A 26,893-nucleotide genomic window follows, 5' to 3' on the forward strand; every position below is an offset into this window, starting at 1 on the left:
TATTACAGGTACAGGTACAGTCTTCTAATCTACAATATTTCATAGTCCCGTTCAGATTTCATATTATTCTAATTTCAGTGGAGATGCCTCTGCCTGCCAATATTGTTCTTAAGAAATAGACTTTTGCAGTTTCAAATGATCAGACATCATTTAGTGCTGATGTCTGCTACATGGCAGAAAGTGTTACATTATCAAAAGATTTAGCTTGTACAAAACCAGTAGGCCCAAAAGCTTTATTCTGTTAATCTATTTCTTCCCCAGGGAAATAATGGTGGCAAGGTAGGGTTCTTGCCACTGATCAAGAGCTTACGGGAGACTGTGGCAGCCATTTTTCTAGAAACAGGATAGGATAGGAAGGGATACAATACGATACACGTCTTGGAAAATCTTTGGAAAACATAGCCCCCTTTTTTTTAAAAAAAAGAAAACTTTTCTTGGGTTGGATATATTAGAAGAGCAACAAAAATGATTGGGAGAGTGGAGGCACATATGAAGAACAGTTGATTAATTGAAGTATTAATTGAGTATGTCTAGTCTGATGAAAAGGAATAAGGGTGATGTGATAGCAGTCTTCTAGTATTTGAGGAACTGTCACAAACAAGACTTGAAGGCAGGACAAGAAGTAACAAATGGAAGTTTATCTAGAAATAAGGAGAAATGTCCTGATAGTAAGAACAATTAGTCGGTGAAATGGCTGGTCTCCAGAACTTGTGGGTACTCCAACACTGGAGGTTTTCAAGAAGATACTAGACAGCCATTTGTATAGTGTTTCCTGCTTGGGAAGGGTTGGACTAAAAAACATCCAAAGTCCTTTCCAACTCTGTTCTGATGCGCCACAAAGAGCTTTCCCCAAAGCAGATGCTCTTCAGAGATCTCTGCTTAAATTCTTGGCCTTCATGGCTTTTAATAATAATCTATAAAGAGCCTGCTCCATTGCTGGACTTTTTCAAGAAGAGCCATTTTCAAGAAGAGCCATTTTCAAGCCATTTGTCTGAAATGGTATATCCTGGTCAAACAGAGGGTTGGCATAGAAGACCTCTAAGGTCTCTTCCAACACTGTTATTATGATGATAATATCATCATCATCATCATCATCATCATCATCATTATCATCATCATCATCATCATCATCATCATCATCATCATCATCATCATCATCCTATTCAATATCCATGTAGACAGTGTGTTATCTGGTTACAGTTCCTTTAAATTCCATATCATAATAGTGATGATGTTCTCTAGAAGTAATCTTATAGTAACATTATATTAATACATGATAATTATTAATACTAATTAAAATTAATAATATTTTATAGTAATCAACCATGATGACAAAATTAATCTTTCTCTTATAGTTTTAAGAATTCTAACTTATGTTTCTCTCATTTAACCATCGGTAGAACAAATCCCATACCTCAAAATATTCAGTGTCTTCCTTTTCTTTCATTTCAAGAGTTAGTCTACTAATTTCTGCACATTCTAAGAGTTTTTTAAATTATCTTCTCTTCTGTAGGGATCTCCTCGCCCTTCCAGCATTATGCAAACATGATTCTGGCCACTATTATGACATGTACTATTAAATACACATTTCTTTTATTGTATTTTTCTGGTATAATGCCCAACAGAAATATTTTGGGTTTTAGATTTATATGTTCCTTTATCATTTTTTCTATTCAGGTATTGGTTATTCTGATATTCTGTGTGAACACTACTTAAGAAATGATAGGAGTGAATAATGTTTGGCATGAATGGGTTTTGGGTTTATAGAGGAACATATTTCTGGGCTGTCTTAATTCACCCACTCACAATGACGTTGCTCTGTACTTTGCAGTAGGAAATGATATTTGTTCCCTGAAGAAAGAACAAAATATTATCTCCTGTCTTTGCCATTAAAATCTTTTGTGTGGGGATATGCGTATGTGGACTTGTGTCAAGGGAAATCTTTATGCTTCGGTTTTAAGAAGTAGAAAGTTCCTTCTGCAATTCTTGGTCTTTTCAGTGTATTTTCTCTAACAACAAATAATGCCATCCTGAACAGCAATTTCAGTTGTGAATGGTGAAATACTTTGATCCAGCAAGAAGTATCAGAATCAAACTAATGCAGCTTCTTTAAATTCCACTCAGCAGCTGGCATCAGAAAGATGTTTTGGTTCTGATTGCCCCATATCCGTTGGAATTGGTGATTCATATCTAAGCTTTTAATGTAATTTGAAATCCATATTTCCAGCTCCTAGCAATTGCAACACAGCAGTCCTGGGGTAAAGCATAGCAATTCTTTCTTTCAAAGATACAGCATGAGGATAGTTAAGTCGTAAGAGATTTTGCAGCACCAAGATCCAAGAAAAACTTTTATCTCCATAGAGGATCAGACTGATTTCTGATCTTAGGCTTTTTCCATTACTAATCATGACAAATATTTGCTGACTGAATGCAAGTTGGTAAGAAGGCACAAATGTTTCAGCCATTTGAAACATTCCTAGATTTAATAATTGCATGAAGTTAAAAGGGAAAATTTAGACCATTGAAACCAATCGTTCACTTGGTACAGAAATCAGAATGAAAGAAAAGCATTCCTGAAAATATACCATATTTTTCTCAGAGTATAAGATGCACAAGAGACTGAAAATTTGGGTGAGTCTTATATTCCAAATGTAGCTTTTTTGAAGCTTTTTTTTCAGCTCTAATGAGGCACTAACAAGTGAAGCGATCTTCTGTGCTTTGCCTGCTTTTCTCATTGCTTCTCTTTCAGATGATCAGCTGTACTTTAGAAGCTGTTTTTTATCCCAACCAGGGGATAAAAAGCACACGCGGGCACACTCAAAACCAGCAAGCTTATGTGCTGAAGCTGATCAGACTAAGGATGCTAGCCAAATACCTGGTAGGCCGAATTTTTTTCCCCTTTTTTACTCCCCCAAAACTAAGGTGCATCTTATACTCTGGTGCATCTTATACACTGAAAAATACGGTATATTCAGCTTGAACACATCTAGCAAAGATGGCCCTATTCCCTGTTTTTTCTTTCAAGTTCTTATTTCTCACAGGTTTTTCGTTCCTTCTTTGGTAAACTTTGGTTTCTTTTTCTTTCTACATCTTCATATTCTATTAACATGGACTCTAATCCCTGAAAGATAATATTGAGGCTGCACAACTTTGTTCCTGTAGCAATGGTGTAGAACGGTTGCCTTTTGAGGAAGATATACGAGACAGCATGGCATTGTGTGTGTGTTTGTGTGTGTGTGTGTGTGTGTGTGTGTGTGTGTGTGTGTGTGTGATATTGCTCATCTATTTCACACTCCAAAACCCCTCTCGGAACCACATATGCCATTACAATTATAGATTAGATGAACAAAAAGATTAAAAAGAACCTTGCAAAGGATCTAGTCTAACTCATGATCCAATTGTTAATGCCACTAGGTCGAACTCCACAGGAAGGCTTTTGAACTTGGCTGTGATTGCACAATCTCACAAATCTGATTATGCTGCATCTCTTTCCCCTTCTTATACTCCAGTGAGTTAGGCAAGTATCTGTCTGAACTGCTTCTAAATGTTATCACTTTGCTCTAGACTTAAAAAGTGTTTCATCCCCTTTTGCCTAGGAGCCAGTTCCTGCACATCTCTGATTTATTGCACACCTAAATATTTATTCCATCTGGACAGATTTTTCTCCAGATCTGTTGAAAAATCTTCCATTCTCTTTCCACTACTGCAAGAATCCAGTGGATTAAGTGGTTTAGAAATACTACTCACTTTTTATTTCAATTACATACTTGGAAGAGATTTTGGTGATGTGGGACTTCTTTGGTGAAACTTCTTCTTTCTGATATTGAATGATTTGATTCTGAGCTTCAATCCACAATCTGAATCACAATCAGCACTCAATCAGATATGTCCTGACAGTAAGGACTAAGCTGGACCATCAATGCTTGCATAGGAAATAATTTGTCTCATTATGGTGCAGTTTATTCAATGAGATCCAAGTGTATAAGCGATGCTAATGCTGGTTGAATCAGCAGTTCATGATTTAAAAATTATTTTAATGGTAAAACTGAGCCAAATGATTACCTGCCTCATTCCCCTCTCTAAGTCCAAAGCTGCCAGTGATGCCTGTTTCTGCTTGGCTACAAACTTTTGCACTGAAATTATTTACATGTCTTTTGGAAGCATTTCCTTCAGAGATTTTTCAATGCTGACGTAAAAAGTGCTCTATTTCAAGCTCAGTTATCAGGATGTAGACTTGAAGAATGGTGATTTTGAAGGGCTTGGGAGATATTCCAGTGATCCTAATGCAGTCATTAACGATTGAGAAGTTTTCCACTGTGTGGGCATATTTCTTGCTTATGATAAATGATATTATATTCGTTTTCCTGATGTCATATTCTGAGTAATAGACAGTGAATTCCTCAGACTAGAAATAGCTATTGTGTATCCAGTCTAGCTTATTGATGCTAAGGAGTTGCATTTTTATTCTGGCCATTTCCCGTTCGATGATATCCAATTTATTCTGGCTCATTCCTCAGACATTCCACATTGCTATCCAATATGTCTTTATATAGCACACATCCTTGCTTTTACCAATGGCTGTGTTAACAGATGGGATCCCATCATTAGTACCTTGATTACTAATTGTAGTTCTTTGGTCTTTCCTAATAGCTTATTGAGTACTTTCAGCCTGGGGGGGATTCTACCATTGAGCACTGTATCCGATTCATTTGAGAGGCATTCCATAATGTTTTCTTGGCAAGAGTTTTACAAGGTAGGCCACCGGCTTTTGCCTCAACCCTCCCCATTTATCTGGGCTTGGGAGTGGCATACAAATTATTAATGCAAAATTATCTGTAAAATATATCATTTTGTCCTCTGTTGAATTAAAAAAATCAAGGGGTTTTATTTCAATAGAAATATGCTACTTGTTTCTATGTTTCTTCTCTTTGGTGTTTCTGGTTTATATTTTTCCCCTTGGACATGAAACAGAGCTCTGGAGAGGAAACTGTCTAAAGTGGGAATAAAGCCATTCATTATATTTTCAGGCAAATTGCTCTTAAATATTTAGAGGAAAAAATTATTTATTGTAAAAGGCAATTTCGCCCCAATTCCTAAGTCAGCTAGAGATAGCTTTCGTACTCCTTGATCTGAACAGTATTTAAAAGCTAACTCTTTTATTGTTCATTTTCTTGGCTGTCAAATCTGCCTAACCTCAAAACTGCTTCTACGGCTATTAATCACAATGTCCATATGTGTTTATAGCTTAGGAAGGTGTCTGAATTTTTCAAATGAGGTTATCTATAGTAGGCTAACTTTCTTATCTCTCTCCTGGCATGCCAGCTTTGGGGCAGCTGTTTTCCTAGTTTATGGTAGGTATAAAGAACAGCTGTTCAATAGAAAATAACAAATTCAACTTAGACGTCCCCCTGTAGCTAACTGTGGAATATGCCATCGGGTTAATATTTTTTTTATTTTATTTTCATGCACAATAAACCCTAGAGCAGGAAGCATTTAATTCCTACAGATTAAAAACAAATGGACTGGTAATTGAGAAGTGTTCTCTTGTCAAACTATAAAACAAAAAACCCACTAATTCAAGGGTTGAGAAAAACATGTATCACTGATTCATTGCTGCAGATTAAATGCAATAATTTTCTTATAGTGTTATAAAATAAATTCTGGATATTACCAGAACCCTAACCCTAACCCTGAAAAATCCACAATTATGCTTCTTTTGATAATTTCCAGCTTCTGGGAATATTGTCTAGAACCATGATGGTGAACCTATGGCACACGTGCCACAGGTGGCATGCAGTGCCCTCTTTGTGGGCACATGAGCCATTGTCCCAGTTCAGCTCCACTACACATGTGTGCATGCCTCCCACTGGCCAGCTGGTTTGTGGGTCTCTGCCGTGCATGCATGGGGGACAGGGCACATGCATGCATGGGGGTTGTGCATTTGTGGAGGGGTGGGGCGCATACAAGGGGCATGGTTCAGGGGTAGGGCATGTGGGTGGCATGCACATGCACGGAGCTTGGCCGCACACACATTCACACGCATGCACTTTGGGCACTTGATTTTGAAAAGTTTAGCCATCATAGGTCTAGAGCAACATAATGTCTCCTTGGAATAGTGTCATATTAATATTCCAATTATATCAGCCAAATATACAACAAAAGTAGAATAAGAACAAGCCAACTAGGTCATATTTAATGATAATTCTGGATTTCATTTGAGATAGTGGAACTTCTATATTTGTAAGGAATAGGGCCATACATTTAATGTTCAATTTGGCTAATTTTCATAATTTGAGCCTATTAACAGTTTTTTTTTAAAGGTTGAAAAGGTTTGAGGTTTCAAGGGTTTAAATATATTCATGTATTCTACTTTGAGAGATATTACATGTTATCAGAACAATGGTATCCAGTTTAATTGTGATATTTATATTACAAGAGATTTTTTTTCTCTTTTTGCAACATTTCATGAAAATGTCACTGTGCATTATTTCTTTATGCCTGTTATTCTTTAATTACTTTTTTTGTAAAAAGCTTTTAACTGGAAAATGATGGTAGAAACTTTCAGGAGTTTTATTGACTTCAAAAAATATGAAAATTACTAAATTCCCCTTCAGCCATTTCAGTTAGATCTGCAACTAGTACTCTTTATTTAAATAATTAATTTTCTCCCCTGTCTGACTTAAATGAATATGTTCAGATAAATCTACAGGTATACAAAATCTGTGTTGCAATAGCACACATTTTGAATACTCTAGCAATGGATTAAAAAGACTGGTGCATTGATGTGATGTGTTCTCAAAACTGTATGATGGAATCTATACTATATGATGGAAGGCATAACTATGATATATCTCATCCTAACAGTCAAGGTATCTAGTGCAGAGGTATCAAACTCAAGGCCTTGAGCCTGGATTCAGCCCATGGGATGCTTAGATCTGGCCCCTGGGACCACCCTGGAAACAGCAAAGGACCAAAGGCCTCTGCCAACAAAAAAGAGAGCTCAGGAGGGCCATGTGCAATCCTCCCTGGCTCCATTTTCAGCTGTGATGGCTTCTTGCAGCCCTCTGCCAGCAAAAACAGAGCTCAGGGAGGTACGTGTTCTGTATTAGTTTCATATACTGAGAACCCGTAAGAGAAGTTGTAATACTAACTGGATCTTTCTCCAGAAAAATAAAACTGCAACACCAAATATATAGCAAAAAATATCTCTTTGGGGGGAAAAAGCTACCCTACTACACTAAGGCAGTAGAACCCTTAATTTCAAAGTCCAGACCATAGTTCAGAGAGATTACAATACCCTCTTTTCATCAGAATGGGCTAAGTAGTGGTAGTGGAGCAGTAGTGCCTGTTTGCAAAGTATTTGCCTGGGCAAAGTATTCTTGTGCATTTCGTTTAAACCTGTGTAGTTGAAGGTTCTTATATTGTCCTTCATGTGAAACACAAAACTTAAGAAAATAGGTGACAGAGGGAAGATAATGCAAGTGACATCTAGAGTACTACCTAGCTATATGGTAGCAACCTAAAATGAAATAGAAAGTATTTTATAAGCCCGACTTTAAATAAATGTTATATAAAGTAGTAGAACTTTTCTTCTCTAGGACCATGGCTTTTTACATAATTACATTGGAATCTAAGTTTAATTATAAAAAGACCAACTTAGTAAAACATCAACCTTTATTAGATTCTGATTTAAAAATTGTACTGAAATGCCATGTTAACAAAAATATAGGTTTCCTTTAATGAGCATCCTTAGGGATATTATACCTTTTTTATATTTGTAAAGGAGGGGTTTTGTCAGCATTGTTTGGTGCCTGTTGGAATTTTTGGCATTTTGCTGGATTTTGCATATTATCTGTCTGCAAGAGAAGAAAAGTTCATGCTCATCTACAAGTAATGAGCACTATAGTATGCAATAGGATCGGAATTTATGTTTCAAAACACAAGGTGCTATCCTGGATTTGAAATTATCCTTTTTTTGAATGACATCAAGAAATCATTGTGACTATTATTAGCAAATTCAAACCAGTGCCCCAACTTTAAAAGACAAGAACATAGTTAATTTCCCAAATTTAAAAAAAAATGGAAATGATAATATTTTATTAGTAACTCAAGATGGCATTATTCCAGATTGCTAATATTCAGTATGGAGGGACTGTATACTGTAAATGTAGATTATTCAGGGATGCCTTTTATACCAATTTAGCTGCTGAAATCATATAAAGCAGAAATGGGCACACCTCCCCTCCCCCAAGATCACTTGTCATTTCTGCTTATGACAAGTGATTTGGCACTTCTTTGGAAAGTTCTCTCATCTGAAATGTGATTAAACTTACCATTTTCTTTATTTGGTGGGAAAAAATGCCTTTAGCTTTATGGCAGACTAATACAGAATTCAGAAATACATTGGTAGCATAGACAGTGTTCTTGTAAGTGTATGTTCTGTGTGTCATTTCTGGGTAAACAGCCAGTGGTTCTTGTCAAAAAAAGCTCCTTCATGGCTGAAGATTGAGACAAAATTCAGGATGCCTTCTGAACAGAGAAATATAAATGGATATGGAAAAGCAAACACTGTGACATGAAAGGCAGGTAGAGTAACTTCCCAGCTCCCTTAGCAGTGATCCTTGTCTCTCTCACATTGCCTGCTGTTTTTTGACTGATAGATGAACATAGAATTTTCTAGAAATGTTCTTATTATCTAGTCCTCCAAGCTCTTCTGTTTCCCATTTTTAAAACCAGGCATTTCTCAGGCTCTGTCAAATCTGTTAGTTAACTTGCACTATAAAAGCAGCAGAAATACAGCAACCCAATGAGCCAGGCTGTAGATGGCATAGACCTTGTCAGTTCATTAAGCAACAGCAGCAGCAGCAACAGGATCAAACTTTTGGTGGTTCATTAGCCCAGGTACCTCATATTACTCTTTTAATCCACCAATCAAATGAAGGAAGATTGTAGTGTGTAGTAGACACTAATGTCTACTGTGGGTGAAGGAAGCGAAATTACTGAGAGATAGTCAGATGTATCTCATAAAAATTGGTGAGATCTCTGCATCTTATGACTGAAGTAAAGTTGCATCGTTACAAACCTAATGACTTGCATTTTCATTTTAATTCAGTTGTTGCATACAAGGACACTGTGGCAATTATATCAACCCCCCCAAAAAAATAACCACAAGAAAGAACAGTTTTAAACTTTGACTAGGATTTTAACTATTTATCCTGAGATATTTTTCCTCTTGATTTCAATCACTAAACTTCCTTTTTAAAAAAATAAATAAATAGATTTTCTTAATTTTAATAAGAATTTTCCTTAATCCAGAGTTTTTCAGTTTAGACTTAATATCTTAAAAGTTCTTCAAATATTTTCAGTTGGTCATTGTAATTATTGAGACTTAGCAATACAGGATATATTAACTGATTTTAGTTGCATTTATAATCATTCTTATATGGAGCAATTGCAAAAAAAAACACCTGCTATAATAACTGCATTCTTTTGTTCTTTTGCTATATATTATCCAACATCAAAGAGGCAGTTTCAATTCCAAACAAGTAATAAGATAAGATAAGATAAGATAAGGTAACCTTTATTGTCACTTTTTCTGTGTATAAGGTAAAGATAAAGGTTCCCCTCACACCAATGTGCTAGTTGTTCCTGACTCTAGGGGGTGGTGCTCATCTCCATTTCAAATCTGAAGAGCCAGCGCTGCTCAAAGACATCTCCATGGTAATGTGGCTGGCATGACTAAACACCGAATGCACATGGAATGCTGTTACCTTCCCACCAAAGATATTCCCTATTTTTCTACTTGCATTTTTACATGCTTTCGAACTGCTAGGTTGGCAGAAGCTGGGACAAGTAATGGAGCTCCCTCTGTTATGTGGCACTAGGGATTCGAACCACCGAACTGCTGACCTTTCTGATCGACAAGCTCAGTGTCTACTCTCAAAACAAATATATATACATATACAATGAAATTCTGATGTCAGCTCTCAATCAAATCTATCTATCCATCCATCCATCCATCCATCCATCCATCCATCCATCCATCATCTATCTATCTATCTATCTATCTATCTATCTATCTATCTATCTATCTATCTATCTATCTATCTATCTATCTAGTAATGGTGTTACTTAATGCAATATTTAATCTAAACTGAACAAATATATTCCTGGTCCATAGAAAGACCTGGTTAGGGAAGTAAGATTTGTAGAGACACACTTTCTTCAGCACCTGTGATCTACATTCCTTTTAATGCCTGCAGAGTTGTCCATAGTATCCAGTGGAAACTGCCAATTTTATCTGACAATTCCATATGCACTGGAGCCCAGCTCCTGAACTGCAAACAATCATTAACCAAACTTCAGTCACAGTTCTAACCTTCACAGTTAGCTCTAGTTGCCCTGGGCTGTTAAAGAGGACTGCTATAAATTAGTTTGGAAGTCTCACTAGAGAAAAAAAGGAGGGAGGGAACCACTCCAAATGATGTGAGAAGAGAAAGTCTATTGTAGAAGTACTAAATTAAATCCAGATATTTATCTTTTACCATTGCGGAAAGGCAAAGGAAGCCTAGGAAACAAAAATTAGACTCTAAAATAGAGCAAGTAAGATTAATGTGTTATTTGTAAATATCTACTCTGAAAGAGAGTGATAACATTGAAAATAAAACCTTTTGTTAGAAGATTTGAGATAAACCCTTTTTTGTGTGTTTCATCTAACTTTGGGAATGAATATATTTATAATCAAAACATCTTGAAAGTTGGGTTTCTATTGATGCACCAGTGCTGCCAATTTATTTCCTTAACTAACTGCTGACACACTGATCCATGAGCAGGGCCAAAGCTGATATAACACAGGAAAAAAGATCATGGGCCACCAAGATAGATTGGAATGTATGATTTAATTGGTTTTGCTCTGTTAGAGTATGTATAAATAGCTTCACTGAAAATAGCAAAAGAAGAAGAAGAAGAAGAAGAAGAAGAAGAAGAAGAAGAAGAAGAAGAAGAAGAAGAAGAAGAAGAAGAAGAAGAAGAAGAACCACCACCATTGTTTTCTTTGTCAATGTCAGATTTCCAAGTAATACATCCATTGTGAACAAAACTCAGAGGCAAGTAGATTCCTCAAAGAATAGTTTTATTTGGGCATATCATATTGGCACAGTCTTGGTAAAAAACTGACTCTGGAGGTTCCCAATGCTTTTCACCTAATTAAAAGCAGAAGTTTTTCCCCTCACCAAACAAACAGACACATGGTTTGGTTGCCTGGTGGTTGCCTGGTGACATCACTCCTCTTCCTCTGACCAGGTGTGATAATGTCCTTGGTTCCCAAGGGAAAGTATTTTGTTTTGGCTACAAAACACCAATTATCTCTAATTCACCCTCCCTATCCCTCAGCTCCAGTGTGGCAACACTGAAGCTCCAAGATGGCTTTGGTCAGGTCAGCTTCAGGATTGACAGTCAATTGCTATCCTTGCATAGCAAAATACACATCCAGTTGAAAAATGACCCTGTCAAAGTTTTATAGTGGAACTCAAACTGAACATGAGAAAACCTGCAGAAACTTGAATGTAAAGATTAGCATACAAAACTGTGAAATAAATATACCAATGAATAAATATATATGCTAGGGACAGTCTCAGATTGGTAAATTGCTATATTTTACATATTTCTCTGGCTTTCCAACAAAAGACCTCCAACAAGGACCAATAGTCTGAAATAATCCATTTTCAACTCACTTTATTTAAATTTTTAAAATGTTAGTGTTTTAACGTGTATCCCCTACTTTTTACAACAAGAAATTTTATCAACAATGAATGCAAAAAGACAAAAAAAATTAGATTTCAGACAACTAATCTCTCAAAAATAAAACACAGGTACATGATATCATAAAATTACTGGCTGTAATAAAAATAGCTGAAACTGTTGATTCTAGGTGACATGCCTAGGACACCACATGACATCAGTCGCCTTTCAATTGGGTTGTTTGCCAATCCATAAATTGTTTTCAGTAATAATTAATATGGCATTTCAGAGACAATCCAATAGTTTTACAATTTTCTGCTCTCTTGCTTCACTTCCTGAAAGTCACATGAATAATTATTTTCTATCTAAAATGTATCTTATTCAATAATGTAAAACCACCACATGCATATTCATCACAACAGCCCAATCTCCTTGAGACAAAAAGGAAAAAAAGAGCACTGTTTTTTTTTTTAAGACAGGATCCCTTAAGGCACCAATGTCATCCATGTCAAGTTCACATGGATGATTCAGGTACTTGAACCAATAGCCAAGTAGTCTGGGGTTTGCATTCATTCAAGATCTCGCCTTCCACACCATTTCTTAAACATGCACAACCCTAGTAATTATTGCTTGGGTTATTGGATCATAACCTAGGAATGCATTCCAGGCCTTTTCAGTCCCTCCAGAGTGTGTTGAAAGATGAAGCAGGCACAATTTCTTGTCCACATACATACCTGTCTGCAACTACACCTAAAGTTCAGTTCAGTTCCACCTACAACCCATTAAGGTGGAGGGAGGAGGGAGAAACAGACAAAGCCTTGTTTGTGTTGTCCATTGACACATTCATGAGTTCGGTATTTCTCTTAATAAAGGACAGCTTCTGTCCTGTTGTTGCTCCAGTAAATGCCTACCATTTCCTTGTTGTATGTCCTCTACAGTGGCATTTCTGATTTGAGTATGCTTTTTAAAATTAATTTAAATAGTGTTTCAGCAAATTAAAATCTCTCTGCTATTTCATATGCATGATTCTTTCCTGTTTCAGTATGCTTTGCCCAGCCAGCTTGCATAATGAATTAATTCTTCACTTTGGGAGCATTAGCATGAAATACGAGTATAATTTCCTTATGGGTTGCTGGAGCTCAATGGTAGCAAATTTCCAGGTGTTCCATTAATGCCTCCTTCACAGATAAAGCACTGGCAGTGAGGCTTGTTCCCAGTGGACTGGCTGGATCCACATTTGGCTATTTCTAATCTCTTCTGCTTTCCTTTCATGCGTAAAGAATCCCATAGAACAGTGTATGGTCTCTTCTCTATGTCCTTTTTCTCCTTAGACCTTATTAACTGAAATGTCACATTAGCTAAGATACTGGAAGCCTGAAAAGCTTTCATCATGACCTTACCTTTATATCAGACTTTACATTTGATTCTTTGGAGCTTGGCAATAAAAGACATGGTCCATATTTGGTGTTAGTTAAATTGAAATTAGATTGTCCCTAGCTCAGAGGCTTGCAAGATGTTGTCTATTGTCCTGGGATTCAGAAGTTGTGGCAGCTTCATCATTGGAAGTTTTCAAGAAGACACTGGACTGCCATCTGTCAGAAATGGTGTAGGGTCTCTTGCTTGGGTGGGGGGATGGGCAAGATGTCCTACAAGGTCCTTTCCCATTCTGTTATTCTGTATTAATATGAGAAAGAATGCCTGTATTAATATGAGAAAGAATGCCCGCAACACTCGTGACCTCTTTGCTTTATTTCATTTGGGTAGCTTAAACTGATGTTGAAATTATCTATGGGCTTGCCCATCTTAGTATTTTAGTAGTTTTTGCCACAAGATGTGCACCATGTACGTTTAAAGTTAGGAGAATCTGGAGATGAAACTGAAAGTTCAATAGTAACCTTGATCACAGATAAGACCTGATTAGAGAAAAGCTAAGAGTTTAGTTGTGAATACTTGGATATTGCTTTTTCTATATTTGCTCATGTTTGTTGGCTTCATAGGGGAATCACTGTATAATATGCAGAATCAATATTGGTTCATGTTGAACATTAAAAGTCTGTTCACCCTTCCCATCTGTTGCTGCTTTTTTTTTTTTTTTTGAGTGGAACAGACATCCTAATCAACCTGTCTTTATCTCCAAGCTGCTTAATTGGAAAGATGACAATGGTATATTTTTCTAGGCATCTGGTATTATCATAGCAAGGGATTTATCTTTAGATTCATTTTCAGACAGTTTTAGGCCTTTTTAATAGAAGATTTCTTTTGAATAATGAAGAAACTTCAAACAATAGTTCACTGATTTTGGATCATAATGTTTGGAATGATTTTGATCCAGAATGTTCAACATGAGAGAACATTGTCCAAGATGGCTGCCTGTATAATGTGAGACAGTCCAACTCAGATATTTGCCTCATAGATCACAATCCACTGGAACTCTTTGAGAGAAATCTCCCAGATCTTTCTTCCTGCAAATGTGACTTGCAGATACAGAATGCAAAACAGAGCAATAACTAAATATTTAGGGTCTATACAAATATACACCATATACTAACATAATTATTGCAGTCCTTGATAATCACATGATCTTTTAAATATGTTTTTTATTGCTTGATTTCTTTTGATGGCAGTAGAATACATTGAATCCTAGTATCTGATAGGCCAACTATATTCTGGATGTTATTTGGTCACATTTGATAGAAGCAGAACAGAAATTTCAAAACAGGTCTAGGCTATTAGTAGTAGAGATGTGCATAAAATCAGAAATGCATTTGGAAAAAAAATGGTTATTTGGTACAAATCCTTTGCTTTACTCCCAGGATAATAAGGATAATACTGTGAATTTTTAAGCTAGTTAATTTTGAACCCGTGTTGTTTATATAATTAGTATGTATAATTACACAATGATTACATAAAGAATGTGTGTATATACACACACATTTATATTCTGGGAATGCTCAGGAATTTTGTTAGGGGACTAAAAAGACGTTATGGTAGCAGTGCACTTAAAAAAGGATCTACTGGATCACCCCTGTGTGCACATTTGCTATCATTTCAAAGATCATTATAAAGCAGAGTGAGTTATTTTTGTAAAAATCACACTGACGATTTCTGTCCACCTGTCCAGGTCTGTCTTTCTCTGTGATTAATTATTTTATTTTTAATAAGGTCCTTCCAGTGTTCTCAGACAGAGACTCTTAATCTTATTTACATATCTCTGTGGGTTCCCCCCCCCCATAAACTATGTATACAATCAGTAAATAGATACCAGCAAGACAAGAGAAGGTTTAATCAACAAAGGCCCATCTTACATTGCACCAATAACAACAAATTTGAGCTCTGTTTGGACATTATGGGACTCTGGTGACAGCAATGCAGATTCAGTGATGGTGGGGACAGTCTTCTTATATTTCAAGAGCAGAGGGAAACTGCCTGTTATAAACTTCATTTTCTGTCTCTGTGGCTCTTCAAGGCAGCCGAGTATTTTAGAAAAAGTTAGGATCCCAGTTAACATCATACTGGAAACTCACTGAATAGCCAATTTAACTGAAGAAATCCTTCTAGGGAATTTCCCATCCCCTTCTTACAGAGAATAATGGTAGCAATTTATTTAAAGGCTCTTTCTTAATATCTGTGCCTCTGTTAAGTTTGCAGCCACTTCTGAGTCTTTTCTATTACAAGAATGCTTTTGACAGTATACAACACCAAAGCAATAACTAAGGTATCAATACCTTTCATAACGTTGCTGCTTTCACAAAGAGATGCGTCTGCAGTTTCACAGAAAGAACTTATACATGTTTATTCTACCGTATCAGGATGTTACAAATGGTGCTTTCAAATAGAGTTTCACCCTCTCAGTACCTCTAGGAGGGGGATTATTTTTCTGAAAAGTAAACAGATTATATAGCTGAAGTCCTATTTGCTTCCATTCCTCCTCTTTCACCTCAGCTATAATGTATGCACCACCCTAAGCAATCACTTTGCAGTTTATAGGCTCAGTCAGACTGATGCATTTAGAATGGATGAGGCTATTTCTGTGGTCAGTACAAAGAACAATGAGGTCAAGGATATTGGAGCAATAACAGCTTTTTTCATTTTGTTCCCATAAAAACCCTGTGAGTTAAGTTCAGATGGAATTTATTTTATTCATTCCTTCATCAGATTTGTATTTTACCTTTCTTAAGGAGGCATATGTAGCTCATATATAGCTCATGCTCTTCTCACTTTTCTTCACAGCAACAACCCTGTGAGTTTGTTGTGCCCTATGCCAGCTGGTCAGTTTTTAGGGTAATTACAATTGTCTTTTAATATTCTAGTTGTAAAGCATTGGAAAGGAAGGAAGAAAGAAAAAGAAAGAAAGAAAGAAAGAAAGAAAGAAAGAAAGAAAGAAAGAAAGAAAGAAAGAAAGAAAAACTGAGGGTTTGATCTTGGCTGCTCAAGAGCAAGCTATTCAAAGTAAGGCAATCAAGGCCAGAACTGAAAAATTATCAAATGTTTCAAAGTGCAGATTGTGCAAAGAAGCATAAAAAACAGTAGATAATATACTCATTGTTTTTAGTATAGACACAAAATTGTGAAATCATAGCTGCCAGTTCTTTAACTGGTCTTGACCCTCATACACATCAGGTTCTTCCCAAGAACCTAGGATATAGTTTTACACATATTATGTGCAGATCAAAGCAGTGTGGGCTAGTCTCAGATTCTCTAAATGCTGTCTTATATTATTTTGGTTTTGCACCCAGTGTACCAATAACTACTAGGACCCTTAGGTGCAGTTTATGTCATAATCTTTCAATTTTGATTTATTTTATGATTTTGATTTTTTTTCTATTATCCCTTGATATTTCCACAGCTATTAAGCACACTTTCTTCTTTTCAAGTATAGTTAGTTTTGCTGTCTTATAGTCAAGACACTATCAGATTGTATTCAGAAATTCCATAATGTTTTAATGTGCTCATTTTCAACTACTTTTCCAACTCTGTTGGAAGCAATTTGTCATTCCTGGTATATCATAATTTTTTCAGATGTTTCAGTTAATCATTTTGACAACTGTGTTATGGTGTTTTTATAATTAATTTGTGCAATCTTTTTTCATGAGTTGAGCATATGAATCTACTGTTTCTTCTGCTTCTAGACACAATCTGAACTTCAAATCATTTGATAACTTTTCAGTTCTGCCCTTGACTGGTAATTTCAAATAGCTTGTTCTTGAGCAGCCAAAATCAAGTCCTCAGTTTCCTTTGTTAATGTTCCAGTTATAAGCCATTACCAGGTTTTATCCTTATCCACTTTCCCCTTTAGCTTTTGGGGAGAAATGACCATATAGTGCTTTTTCTTGCTAGATTTCTGTTCTTGTTTTTATTGCATTATTTTGATATTCATGTTTTGTTTCCTGCATATTCAGTAAATTCTAACTTTTAACTTGTATCCATGTTTCTTCTTGACTGTCTTTTATGTAACCAGCCAATGTATGTTTTTTTCATCAACGATTTGTCAAAAGAAACAATAGATCATAAACTGATGATGATGATGATGATGATGATGATGATGATGATGATGATGCAAAATCACATGATTTGGTTAAGAATATTAATGCAATATAAGATTATCAGAGAAAATTCATACTGATTTGAGACAAAGTATGTATTGAAGGCTAATCTCATTTTTACAAGTGAATGTCATAGTTGAAAAGTATTTTACAAATTGAACTGCAAAGCATATTGAAATAACATAATTTTATTTGCTATGCAAATTATATTTCATGATGTAGTATCACATGTGTAAAGCCCGTGTAAATGCACACCTCCATCATTAGTTTTAGATGGCTATTGAGCTACTACGGCTAAAGTAGTTTATTTCTATACCTGGAATGTATAACATACCTATCTATAATTAAGAGGGTGACATCTGATCTGCAGTTAGATAAAATAAAGTGTGAAATGCTTAAAGCATGACACTAGGAATATGAAAAAGCAAATATCATAGATGTTTTTTGACAGTTCAAAAAAGCCCTGTCCCAATTATTTTCACAAATAGCAAGGTTATTATTTGTTAATTTTACTTGCAGCAATAAAACGTAGAAGAACTAATAACATAGAACTTAAAAAAATTCTGACAGAACAATTAATCAGTGGACTGAATTGCCTCCAGAAGTTATGGGTGCACTGCTCTGACACTGGAGGTTTTTAAGAATCTTGTCTGAAATTTTATAGGATTCCCTGCTTGAGCAGTGAGTTGGATTGGAAAACCTCCAAGTCCCTTCCAACACTTATTATTCTGGAAAGGACAGCACAGTACAGTACAGTACAGTATAGCACAGCACAGCACAGCACAGCACAGCACAGCACAGCACAGCACAGCACAGCACAGCACAGCACAGCACAGCACAGCACAGCACAGCACAGCACAGCACACAGAAGGAAGGGGAAGGGAAGGGAAGGAAAGGAAAGGGAAGGAACCTAGTTGAGAAAATTCAAAGCTCTCCTAAACAATCCACAAGCACAAGAGAATGTCTTTTGGCTGCTTCCAGATATCACCTATTGAAAAGATTGTCTTTAATCTGAGCATAAGAGTACTGTATAACAAATTAGGTTTGGCATATGTATGCCTTGCTTTTATCTATCTCAAAGCCTCTTTGCATTTGAGAAAGTCCTGCTTTCTCCTTGAATACTTTCATTAGCTTAGGCAAAACATAAGGGTTTTCATTTGATCGACATTTGCACAGCCCTTTGACAGGCAAACCACAACTAACAATTTATTCAAAATAGTGTAATCTAAGAGATCATTTGGTAATATTAATTCCCAGATCAAATTTTTTTGCACATTGATTTTCCTGAAGGTTAAAACAATATCTATAACTATTCTTGGCATTGCTTGTACATGCAGCCAGTGAGAACCCTGTTGTAAATAGAATGAATCTATGTGGGATTCTTTTTGTTGTTGTTGTTGTTGCTAGCTAGCCAGGCTGATATGATGATGATGGGGTTTTTTTTGGTTGTTGCTTAGGGACCAAACCCATCTGTGAAAGAAGGGAAAGTTGCAATTCATTTGATGAAAACGTCAATACAGCTACTCAAAGAAAATAATGTACATAGTGTTTTAAGAAAGTGAAATTCAAGTTCCATGAGATCTATAAAGGTGACATAGAAGCAAAAACTACTAAGGTGACATGGTTACTTATGTAAATTTTCTCCTACTTTATTATCCACTTTCTTGTGTTAAGGTGGAAAATTTAATTTAGTTGAAGCAAACATGCAGAGGAGCAAGGGAACATGGGAATACTAGGTTTTGCGGGGAAGGGGAAACAGGCTGTGTATATTTTTGGATTTTGCTCAGCAAGCTAAATGCCTGAGGTTCCTATTGTCTTCTGTTTAACTGGTATTCAGCTTGAAAGCTAAAAGTATAGTAGGGTTGAGGACAAATTTTAAAACTGCCATCAACATACCTGCAGACTGGCCCATCTGTAGCTCTCCCATTAACTGTAAAGACATGCAGGGGGTTGTAATAAAATTCCATTGAATGCATTTAAAACTTTCCCATGGTGTCAACGGTAGCAATTACACACAATACGGAGCCTGCTGATTTCTGTAGACTTCCCCTTGCCAGAATTAGAATGGAAAGTGGAAAGCCATTAAGTCTATAGTTTCTATTCTCTGTTTTCACTGGATTAAAGGATTGTTCACTGCTGCCTTTCCAGTTTCAGGACTCCTGTTTCTAATCCTGTAGACCTAATCATTAAACTACACAAGTATTATGACTTTATATCCATGCTTACTTGCTTTTGTCTGTTATTTTAATAAAACAATACTGTCTCTTATATACTGGATTTCTGAATGATTAAAATAATAGAAGGTGAATCACAACAGAAGAATTGATACAAGAAAGGATTATCACATCGGTAGAAAAATAGTTATGGATCTCCAGACTACTGTGAACAAGTTTGAATCTTCCAAGACAGACCAGTTATATACTGAAGAGGCTTGAAGAAGTTTTCAGATGTCATCTCAAAGGCCTTCACATGAGCTGCATGATCAGTTTAGTGCCAGAAGATTGGAAGATGGTAAATGTTGTTTGTACCTTCGAAAAGATGGAAAAGAAGGAAGAAATCATTATCGTGTCAATTCTGGCAAAACTATTAATCAGTTTGTGAGGATTTAGTCAATAATGCATTTCTTGAAGAAGCAGGCACAGGTTAAAAATAAATAAATCATGATATACTGATCTGTTCTCCTTTTTGAACTTAGTGAGTAATTTAGTTGACAATAAGGACACAGTACAATAAGCACTATGAACTTTTTATTTCAGCAAAGCATTTGATTCATCTCCCATTAGACACTAATAGAAAACATGACAAAATGTGGCCTAGAACAGTTATTACCATTTGATGAATGGTACTCAGTAAGTTAAAAGATATTCAATAACTACTATATACAGCAGTGGCATTGGTTACTCACGTATTGAGTAACATAATGCAAGGCTGTTTTTTAGGCTCTGTGGTAGAAATATATGGAGATTCTCAGACATCCAGCTCATGGTTGTCCCAAAGATGCTTTTTCAAAAGGTCAGAACTGAAGAAGCTTCCTAAATGAGACGTAAAACATCTTCAAGGAAAAACAAAGGAAGTCCAGTTGCCTTTTGAAAAATCATCCTTGGGATTCTGTGATATAAATATTTAAATGGAGTCTGAATGGCCATCTGTTAGCAGTGCTTTGGTAATGGATTTGGCACTACACTATTGAAAGAGATGCTCTCCAAGATTGCTTCCACCACTTATTTTCTGTTGTTCATCTGGGAAACTCTTTCTTTCATCTTAGTTCTCACTTTCTGCCTCTTGGGCATTTTGTGATAAGTGTCTTATTTAAATGTTCATAATGACATGTCAGCAAAAAACCAGGTACATAAGCAGGATAGTCTCAATGTAAACACCACCTGGCATCTAAAAATATTGGCATTTTGTTCCTGCCATCCAAAATCTTCTTGCCAACTTTTCAGCTGCTAGTTTTGAAAGTCAAAAATGTTGTCTCTACATTTGGCCAGCTTCAGATTAAATTAATTTCTAAAATTCTAGCATTAATTTTATTTGGGACAAATAATTTTAATGGTGTTTTCCTGCTTGACAAGTGAAATTCTGATACTTCTCTCAGTAACCACAAATCTAATTTTTTTTGGTGCTACTTGGAAAATATCCAACGATGGTCTACAGCAGAGTCCTCCAACTTTTCTGGTTTTGCAGCTGGGTGTGGGGAGGGGTCCTATGCAAGCAGTGGGCGAACGTATGTGTACGTGCTCAATTGCTGCTTGTGCAAGTGGATGTGCACATGCATACACACTCACCTGCCACTTTTACAGCCCAGTTCCAAATAGCTCAAGGCCCGCTATTTGGATGCGGCACAGAGGTGGTGGTGGGGTGAGGTGTGGAGCCCTGGTCTACAGTATATAGACTTGTTTCTGAGGCCCAAACATGCTGTGATATTTATTTTACCCCCAGTGACCACAGGCATTTGCTTGGAACCACATATAGCAGTGAAATTGCCTAAGGATTGGAAACACACATTTACTTCTAATTTTGCTATAATTTTTGCCTCTCTACGTTCATGTAGATCTGTTGTTCAATTTGATAACTGTAACTATGTTTAATCTGATAACTGTATGGAAACTTGGAGGAATGCAAATTGCAAACTATGCCTTTGCTCACAGCAGTGCATCTTCATAGGTTCATTGTGCAAAAAGAATCTCAATAAGTTGTGGGGTTCCTGTTTGCAAATTCCTTTTTCTATGCCATCCATCCCCTAGTTGCAAGATTGAAAAGAAAGAGAGGGGATGTATCATTTTGCAGCTTTCCCTGCTTGGAAACACCTCTGCTAAGAGTTGATGTGATAATTACTGTTAGAGATTGGGCCACTTATTACTCATAATTAAGGAATTCTATGTCCACTAAGCACAAAGTGTCTATAGCATATGAGCTGCATGATTACAAATCTCTCTTTTTAGAGTATTGAAGGTAGTAAACTCTGATACTATTTGGAAAGAACAAATAGATCAGTTATAGACTTCTTTCTTACTTTTGTAAAAGGAAGTATTTTTAAGTTTGCCTCATTATTTCTCTAGGAGTAAAATAATAAATTGAAGATAATATTAAAGCAATATGGAAACCATGCCACATTAAAGGCAGAAATCCAAGACATTATGGCAGAATAGAAGAATGTTCATTTGACTTATCCAGAAGGATCTTGGTAGTAGGCTTATTTATAAAGGGAATTTTTATCTTAATTTGAGTTAATCTGTCTGGAACTTCCAGTGGGAAGAGTTATATAAAGGCATGTAGTCTGTGAGTTTGTTTAGTATTTGTATATACTACATGCCCTTATCAAATAGGGGAATGAAATAAGAGAAAGCTCACATTTTGTTCTATGGAGATTTTTGTGTATGGACACTAAACTTGTGAATGAAAGGACTGCTGTTACTATCTGAGAATGTAGTGTGCATGCTTTGTATACAAAAGTCCCACTTCATTGTAATCCAGAGGAAATAACTGTTTTTGTCAACCCCTTAAATTGAGCTAAATAGACCAGTAGACATGCACATATCTACACTCTTAAATATGTAGAAGAAGCAATAAGTGAACAAACATTTTATTCACAGTTCAGAATAATAAGATAATATAACAAGATAATGAGCTGTGGTGGTGCAGTGCAGGCTACGTTTACTGGTTGCTGGCCAAGTTCAAGTCTCATCGGTTCAGGGTTAACTAAGCCATCCATCCTTCTGAGATCAGTAAAAAGAGGACCCAGATTGTTGGGAGAAAAAGCATATTATGTAAACTGCTTAGAGAGGGCTGTAAAACACTTTGAAGTATATATAAGCCTAAGTGCTATTGCTATTGCTAATAGGAAAGAATTCTTTGTTGAAACTTAGACAACCCCACAATGTCAACCAAAATGAAACACGGCTTCGATAAATGACCAGAAAAAGCAAGCTTGTGCTTCTTTCTTTCTTTCATCATCTTGAAGAAAGAACTTCTCCTATTGAATTAGTTACTACTGTCAGAGTAATAAACAAGACAAAATACTAAAGACCATCATCTAAACTTTCTTCCAGAAGCTGGTTTATGCATCCTTCTGGTTATTCCATGTTATTTGCACAAACTTTGCTAGGAGTTTAATTATCTGATCATTTGAAGCTATATCTCTCATTAACCATGTTTTGTGTTTTTCTTTCCTCCCTCATCCCACTGTGTCTGTCTGTCCCTCCTTCCTGCACTAAAAGTGGCTGTTCCACTATCTCCAAGTTCCTCCTGCTGTTCTGCAATAGACCAGTTCCTGTCTAACCCTGAATATATTCTGTAAGTCTTTTATTTTATTACATAGGATTACACATACATGTTTTTGCATGTTTGTGTACTTATCATTTTTAATAAACTTCCATAGCTTTTTTCATCATTTCATGGATAACATCTGGCATTTGGTTGGAAAAAACCCTGGAGAATTTGGCTTATAGGTCTTCTGCTTCCCTCTGATGATTTCACCAGGAAGTTTAAGGAAAATGAGATAGGGAGTGTCTGCCTTATTGAAGCAAAGATAGATGAGCCATTTCTAGGGCATCTTCATGAAGCAGAATATTTCTAGGTGGTCCTAAAAGAATGCTAGGAAAATATAATAGCAGCAACTAGAGTATCAGACTAGGAAAATGGCATCAAAATAACCAATGAAACAATGTAATTTTGTATAATGACAGCTAAATATAAAAATAAATTCCCAAGTTAACAGTGATTAGCCAGAAAAAAAAAGGGATCATGGTCTTGGATAATTCAATGGAAGTGTCCATCCGAAGTTCATCCTCTGTGAAAAAAGATAAATTCTGCCATAGGATCATTAGGCAAAGAACAAAAATTGAAACTGCTATGTAATGCTTTCCTAATGATGTACTTATAAAGGTCTGTAAATCAAAATGGGGCTTGTTGACCTGAAAAAAAATACACCCTTATCCCCCGGAAAAATAAGTCCAAATAATGAAGAAGTTAAAGCAATTCTCCAGGAAAGGAAATCGTACAATATGCATCACTAGAGTAGTTGGCTTTAAAAAGATATTAGATTCTTGAAACTCAATTTGAATCATGGCTGCTGATCTTGATGAATTTGTAGGACATCCTGGCAGAAAAATAGATTGCTGCGGGGACATAAATGAGAAGATATTCTTGCCTGCATAGCCTGCTTGTGGCTTTCCAATGCAGCCTGGTTGGCCACTTGGCAAATGCTGGGCCTTCAGTAAATGTGTTTGTCATTTGTCCCACCGTGCCAGTCTTTCCATGGTTCTCCTTGACAAAGCAAGACAGGAAAGTATGTAGAATTTATTGCAAATTATAAGATGTGTCAATTCCTAGCAAATCCAAAGAACAAGACAAGTGGCAATTGCTTTTATTGATACTTCTGGGCCTGAGTAAGTAGAGCAATAAGGATAAATTATTGCGATGCAGTAGAGACACCAATCTTTCTTCTGATGTGATAAAAAGTTTTATCACATCAGAAGAAAGGAAGGAAGGAAGGAAGGAAGGAAGGAAGGAAGGAAGGAAGGAAGGAAGGAAGGAGATTTTATATATATTAATTTTGTTTGTTCAGCTGTTTGCGCAGTAGAATAAAGGTGATGAATTTTATCAAAGTTACAATAAAGCAGAGAGTATAACATTGATTATCTGGCTGGACAGATTGATGGATTTATTTGTTTGTTTATTTACCAGTCCTGAAATTACCCACAAGAAAAGTAGGAATTTTGTACAGAGATGCAACTAAGTGCTATTTGTAATACAAATTCCACCCAGTTATCTGCCTCCCAAGTCATCCATTTTTACTGAAACCTGTTTTATATGGTCTTTTGCACTTGAGAAAATCTCTGAAATATAACTTATACAAGAGCCCTTAAATTAAAAAAGAGATAGCTGAAAAATGTCAATCTTACTGCAGAGGATAATGGAAAGCAGTTAATTAAATGATATTGTCCATATATAGTGTTTCCTATTATAGAATTAGTTTTCTCCACTTAGTATTTTGGATATCATGTTTGACTTCTAGAAGTATCTTAATATTATAATGACTACAAAATAAAAATATGGGGTGGTAGAAGTGTTTTAAAAAGAGAAGTCTGACCTTCACCACTTCTACCCTATTTTTTTTTACATTTGAAATGAATGACACTGAATTAAGAGAAACAAGCTAAAAAGAGAGAGGATGTAAACAAATTGCTGAGAGAGAGAAACTAAAACAGTTGGTGAAGACTTTGATTAAAAAATCATGACCTGTAGAAATGTTTTTTATTACTCAAAAAACTGGAACATGGGGCTGTTAAATGGCACAATCTGGAATATTATGGAATGAAGTATAACTTCACACAGCAGTTAATTAAGCATGGATTTATTAGAGAGGATAGCATTTATTGTACATTTTGGGACTTTTGTAATGGAAAGCAGGCTAAAAGAATAAAGCAGAATACAATTTAGAACCATTTTTTCCTTCTGTGTATCAGTTATCAAATGGTCAGAGTGTTGTCATTGGATTGATTCACGGTATAATGTCAGATCAGTTCTTAACAAAACATATGCCTATTTCATTTTAGTTTTTACAAGATGGAAGATACTTTTACTTCGTTTCATTTTGAATTGTTTAATGTTCTGTAGTATTCCTCATACATACCACTCTCTGATAAAATGTAGTTAGGAATGCTAATATATGCATAGATCCCAACAGCTGTATAACATGTAAAAGAAAAAGAAACATGGGACAGCCTTGGTGCTCCAAATTGACCTGAAGCATTAAAACAACTGAAAACCGATCCCTACAAAGAAAATTATGAGTAATATGAATTACTAAAGTGCTTCAAATATTTAGAATGACAATGATGGTCTATAAATAAATAAATAAATTCAGCAAGTACCATATCTGAAAAGCATAACAATAAGCATTCCATTCACTTTCGTTGCACAAGAAATATAAAGAAAACCCATTTAATGATATCAGGTACAGCAACCAGTCTTAGAATTGGAAATGAAGACATAAAAGTAATGGATAGCTTTTGCCTTAAAGGAATTATCAGTCAAGAAATGTGCCATAGATTAGCTCCTTGCGACATATTACCGAACACTTCAGCAAAGATTTTCAAATGTTGTGATGTGTCTGTACCTGCAAAGAGTGAAATAGTATAGTCTTCTATATGATGTTCCATGAATGCAAAAGTTAGACTTTGAAAAGCAGAATAGAAAATGTAGCTTTTAAAATTTTATCAGGATTCTTGACAATACCATGATGAGTCATTGAAAAAATAAATGGAACATAAAACAAATCAATCCAGAGTTACTAATCAAGGCACAAATGACCAGCTCAAACTACCATAGTTTAGACTCATTATGCAAAAACCTAGTACCCTTGAGAAATCCCTAATGTTCAGGAGAGAGTAAGGAAATAGAAAAGAGAGGACAACCAGCAGCAAGATGGATGGATTTGCTAACAAGAGATCTAAAAGGTCAGAGTGAGAATAGATTGTCTTCAATGTTTTTATTTATTGATTTGGTTTATGTACCTACCCAGAGTCCCTTGTTGAGATGGACAGCTACAGGAATCAAATTATTAATTGGTTTGATTTGACTTGATATGATTTGTATGGCTACCCATGATCACTTGTTGAGATGGGTGACTGTAGAAATAAAATAAATAAAATCTTGAAGAAATATTTTATTTGTCACTGAGAGTTGACACTAACTTGATGGCATGTAATCTATCAATATCATATCCAATGATTTAGATAAAATATTTTAGTAGAGACAAAATTATCTACTTTATAAGAACTCTTTAAAAGATTTTCAGGCTAAACAATGTCTTCCAACTTCTGGAACCATCATAGATATATTTGTGTGGATAGTAATAATGAGTAGGAAAATAGTTGAGCTGAAAGATGCATTTGACATTCTTGATAAGCCATGCAGAGAAAATATGCACCTAATTCCAATAGATAGAAATTCAGAGACTGATTATTAATAAACGAGAATTGAACCCAATGAATAAAATGCAGCATGTCTCAGGATTTCTTGCACATATAAAGTAAACAAAATAATATTAAACATTGCTTATAACAGGATAAACAGAGTTAGTCATTTAATAGACTTCTAAACCAATA

At 35.8% G+C, this 26,893-nt stretch overlaps 1 protein-coding gene across 8 annotated transcripts in view; it reads left to right on the forward strand.

Annotated features, from left to right (window-relative positions):
* The window catches only part of HTR4 (5-hydroxytryptamine receptor 4), a 235,814-nt gene that overhangs the window by 154,922 nt on the left and 53,999 nt on the right, over positions 1–26,893 (forward strand). Inside the window, exon 6 of one of the 8 annotated variants that reach the window (XM_087709648.1) lies at positions 23,000–23,075. The exons of the other annotated variants lie outside the window; for them this stretch is intronic. Coding sequence (XP_087565774.1) covers positions 23,000–23,060 — 61 coding nt within the window. The 3' untranslated portion in view covers positions 23,061–23,075. The remainder of the gene's footprint in view (positions 1–22,999; positions 23,076–26,893) is intronic. 8 annotated transcript variants of the gene reach the window in all.

Source organism: Thamnophis sirtalis, unplaced genomic scaffold (genome assembly GCF_051295495.1).
Source record: "Thamnophis sirtalis isolate CommonGarterSnake01/CBP01778 unplaced genomic scaffold, rThaSir2_p1.2 scaffold_3, whole genome shotgun sequence".
NCBI classification, from domain to species: Eukaryota; Metazoa; Chordata; class Lepidosauria; order Squamata; family Natricidae; genus Thamnophis; species Thamnophis sirtalis.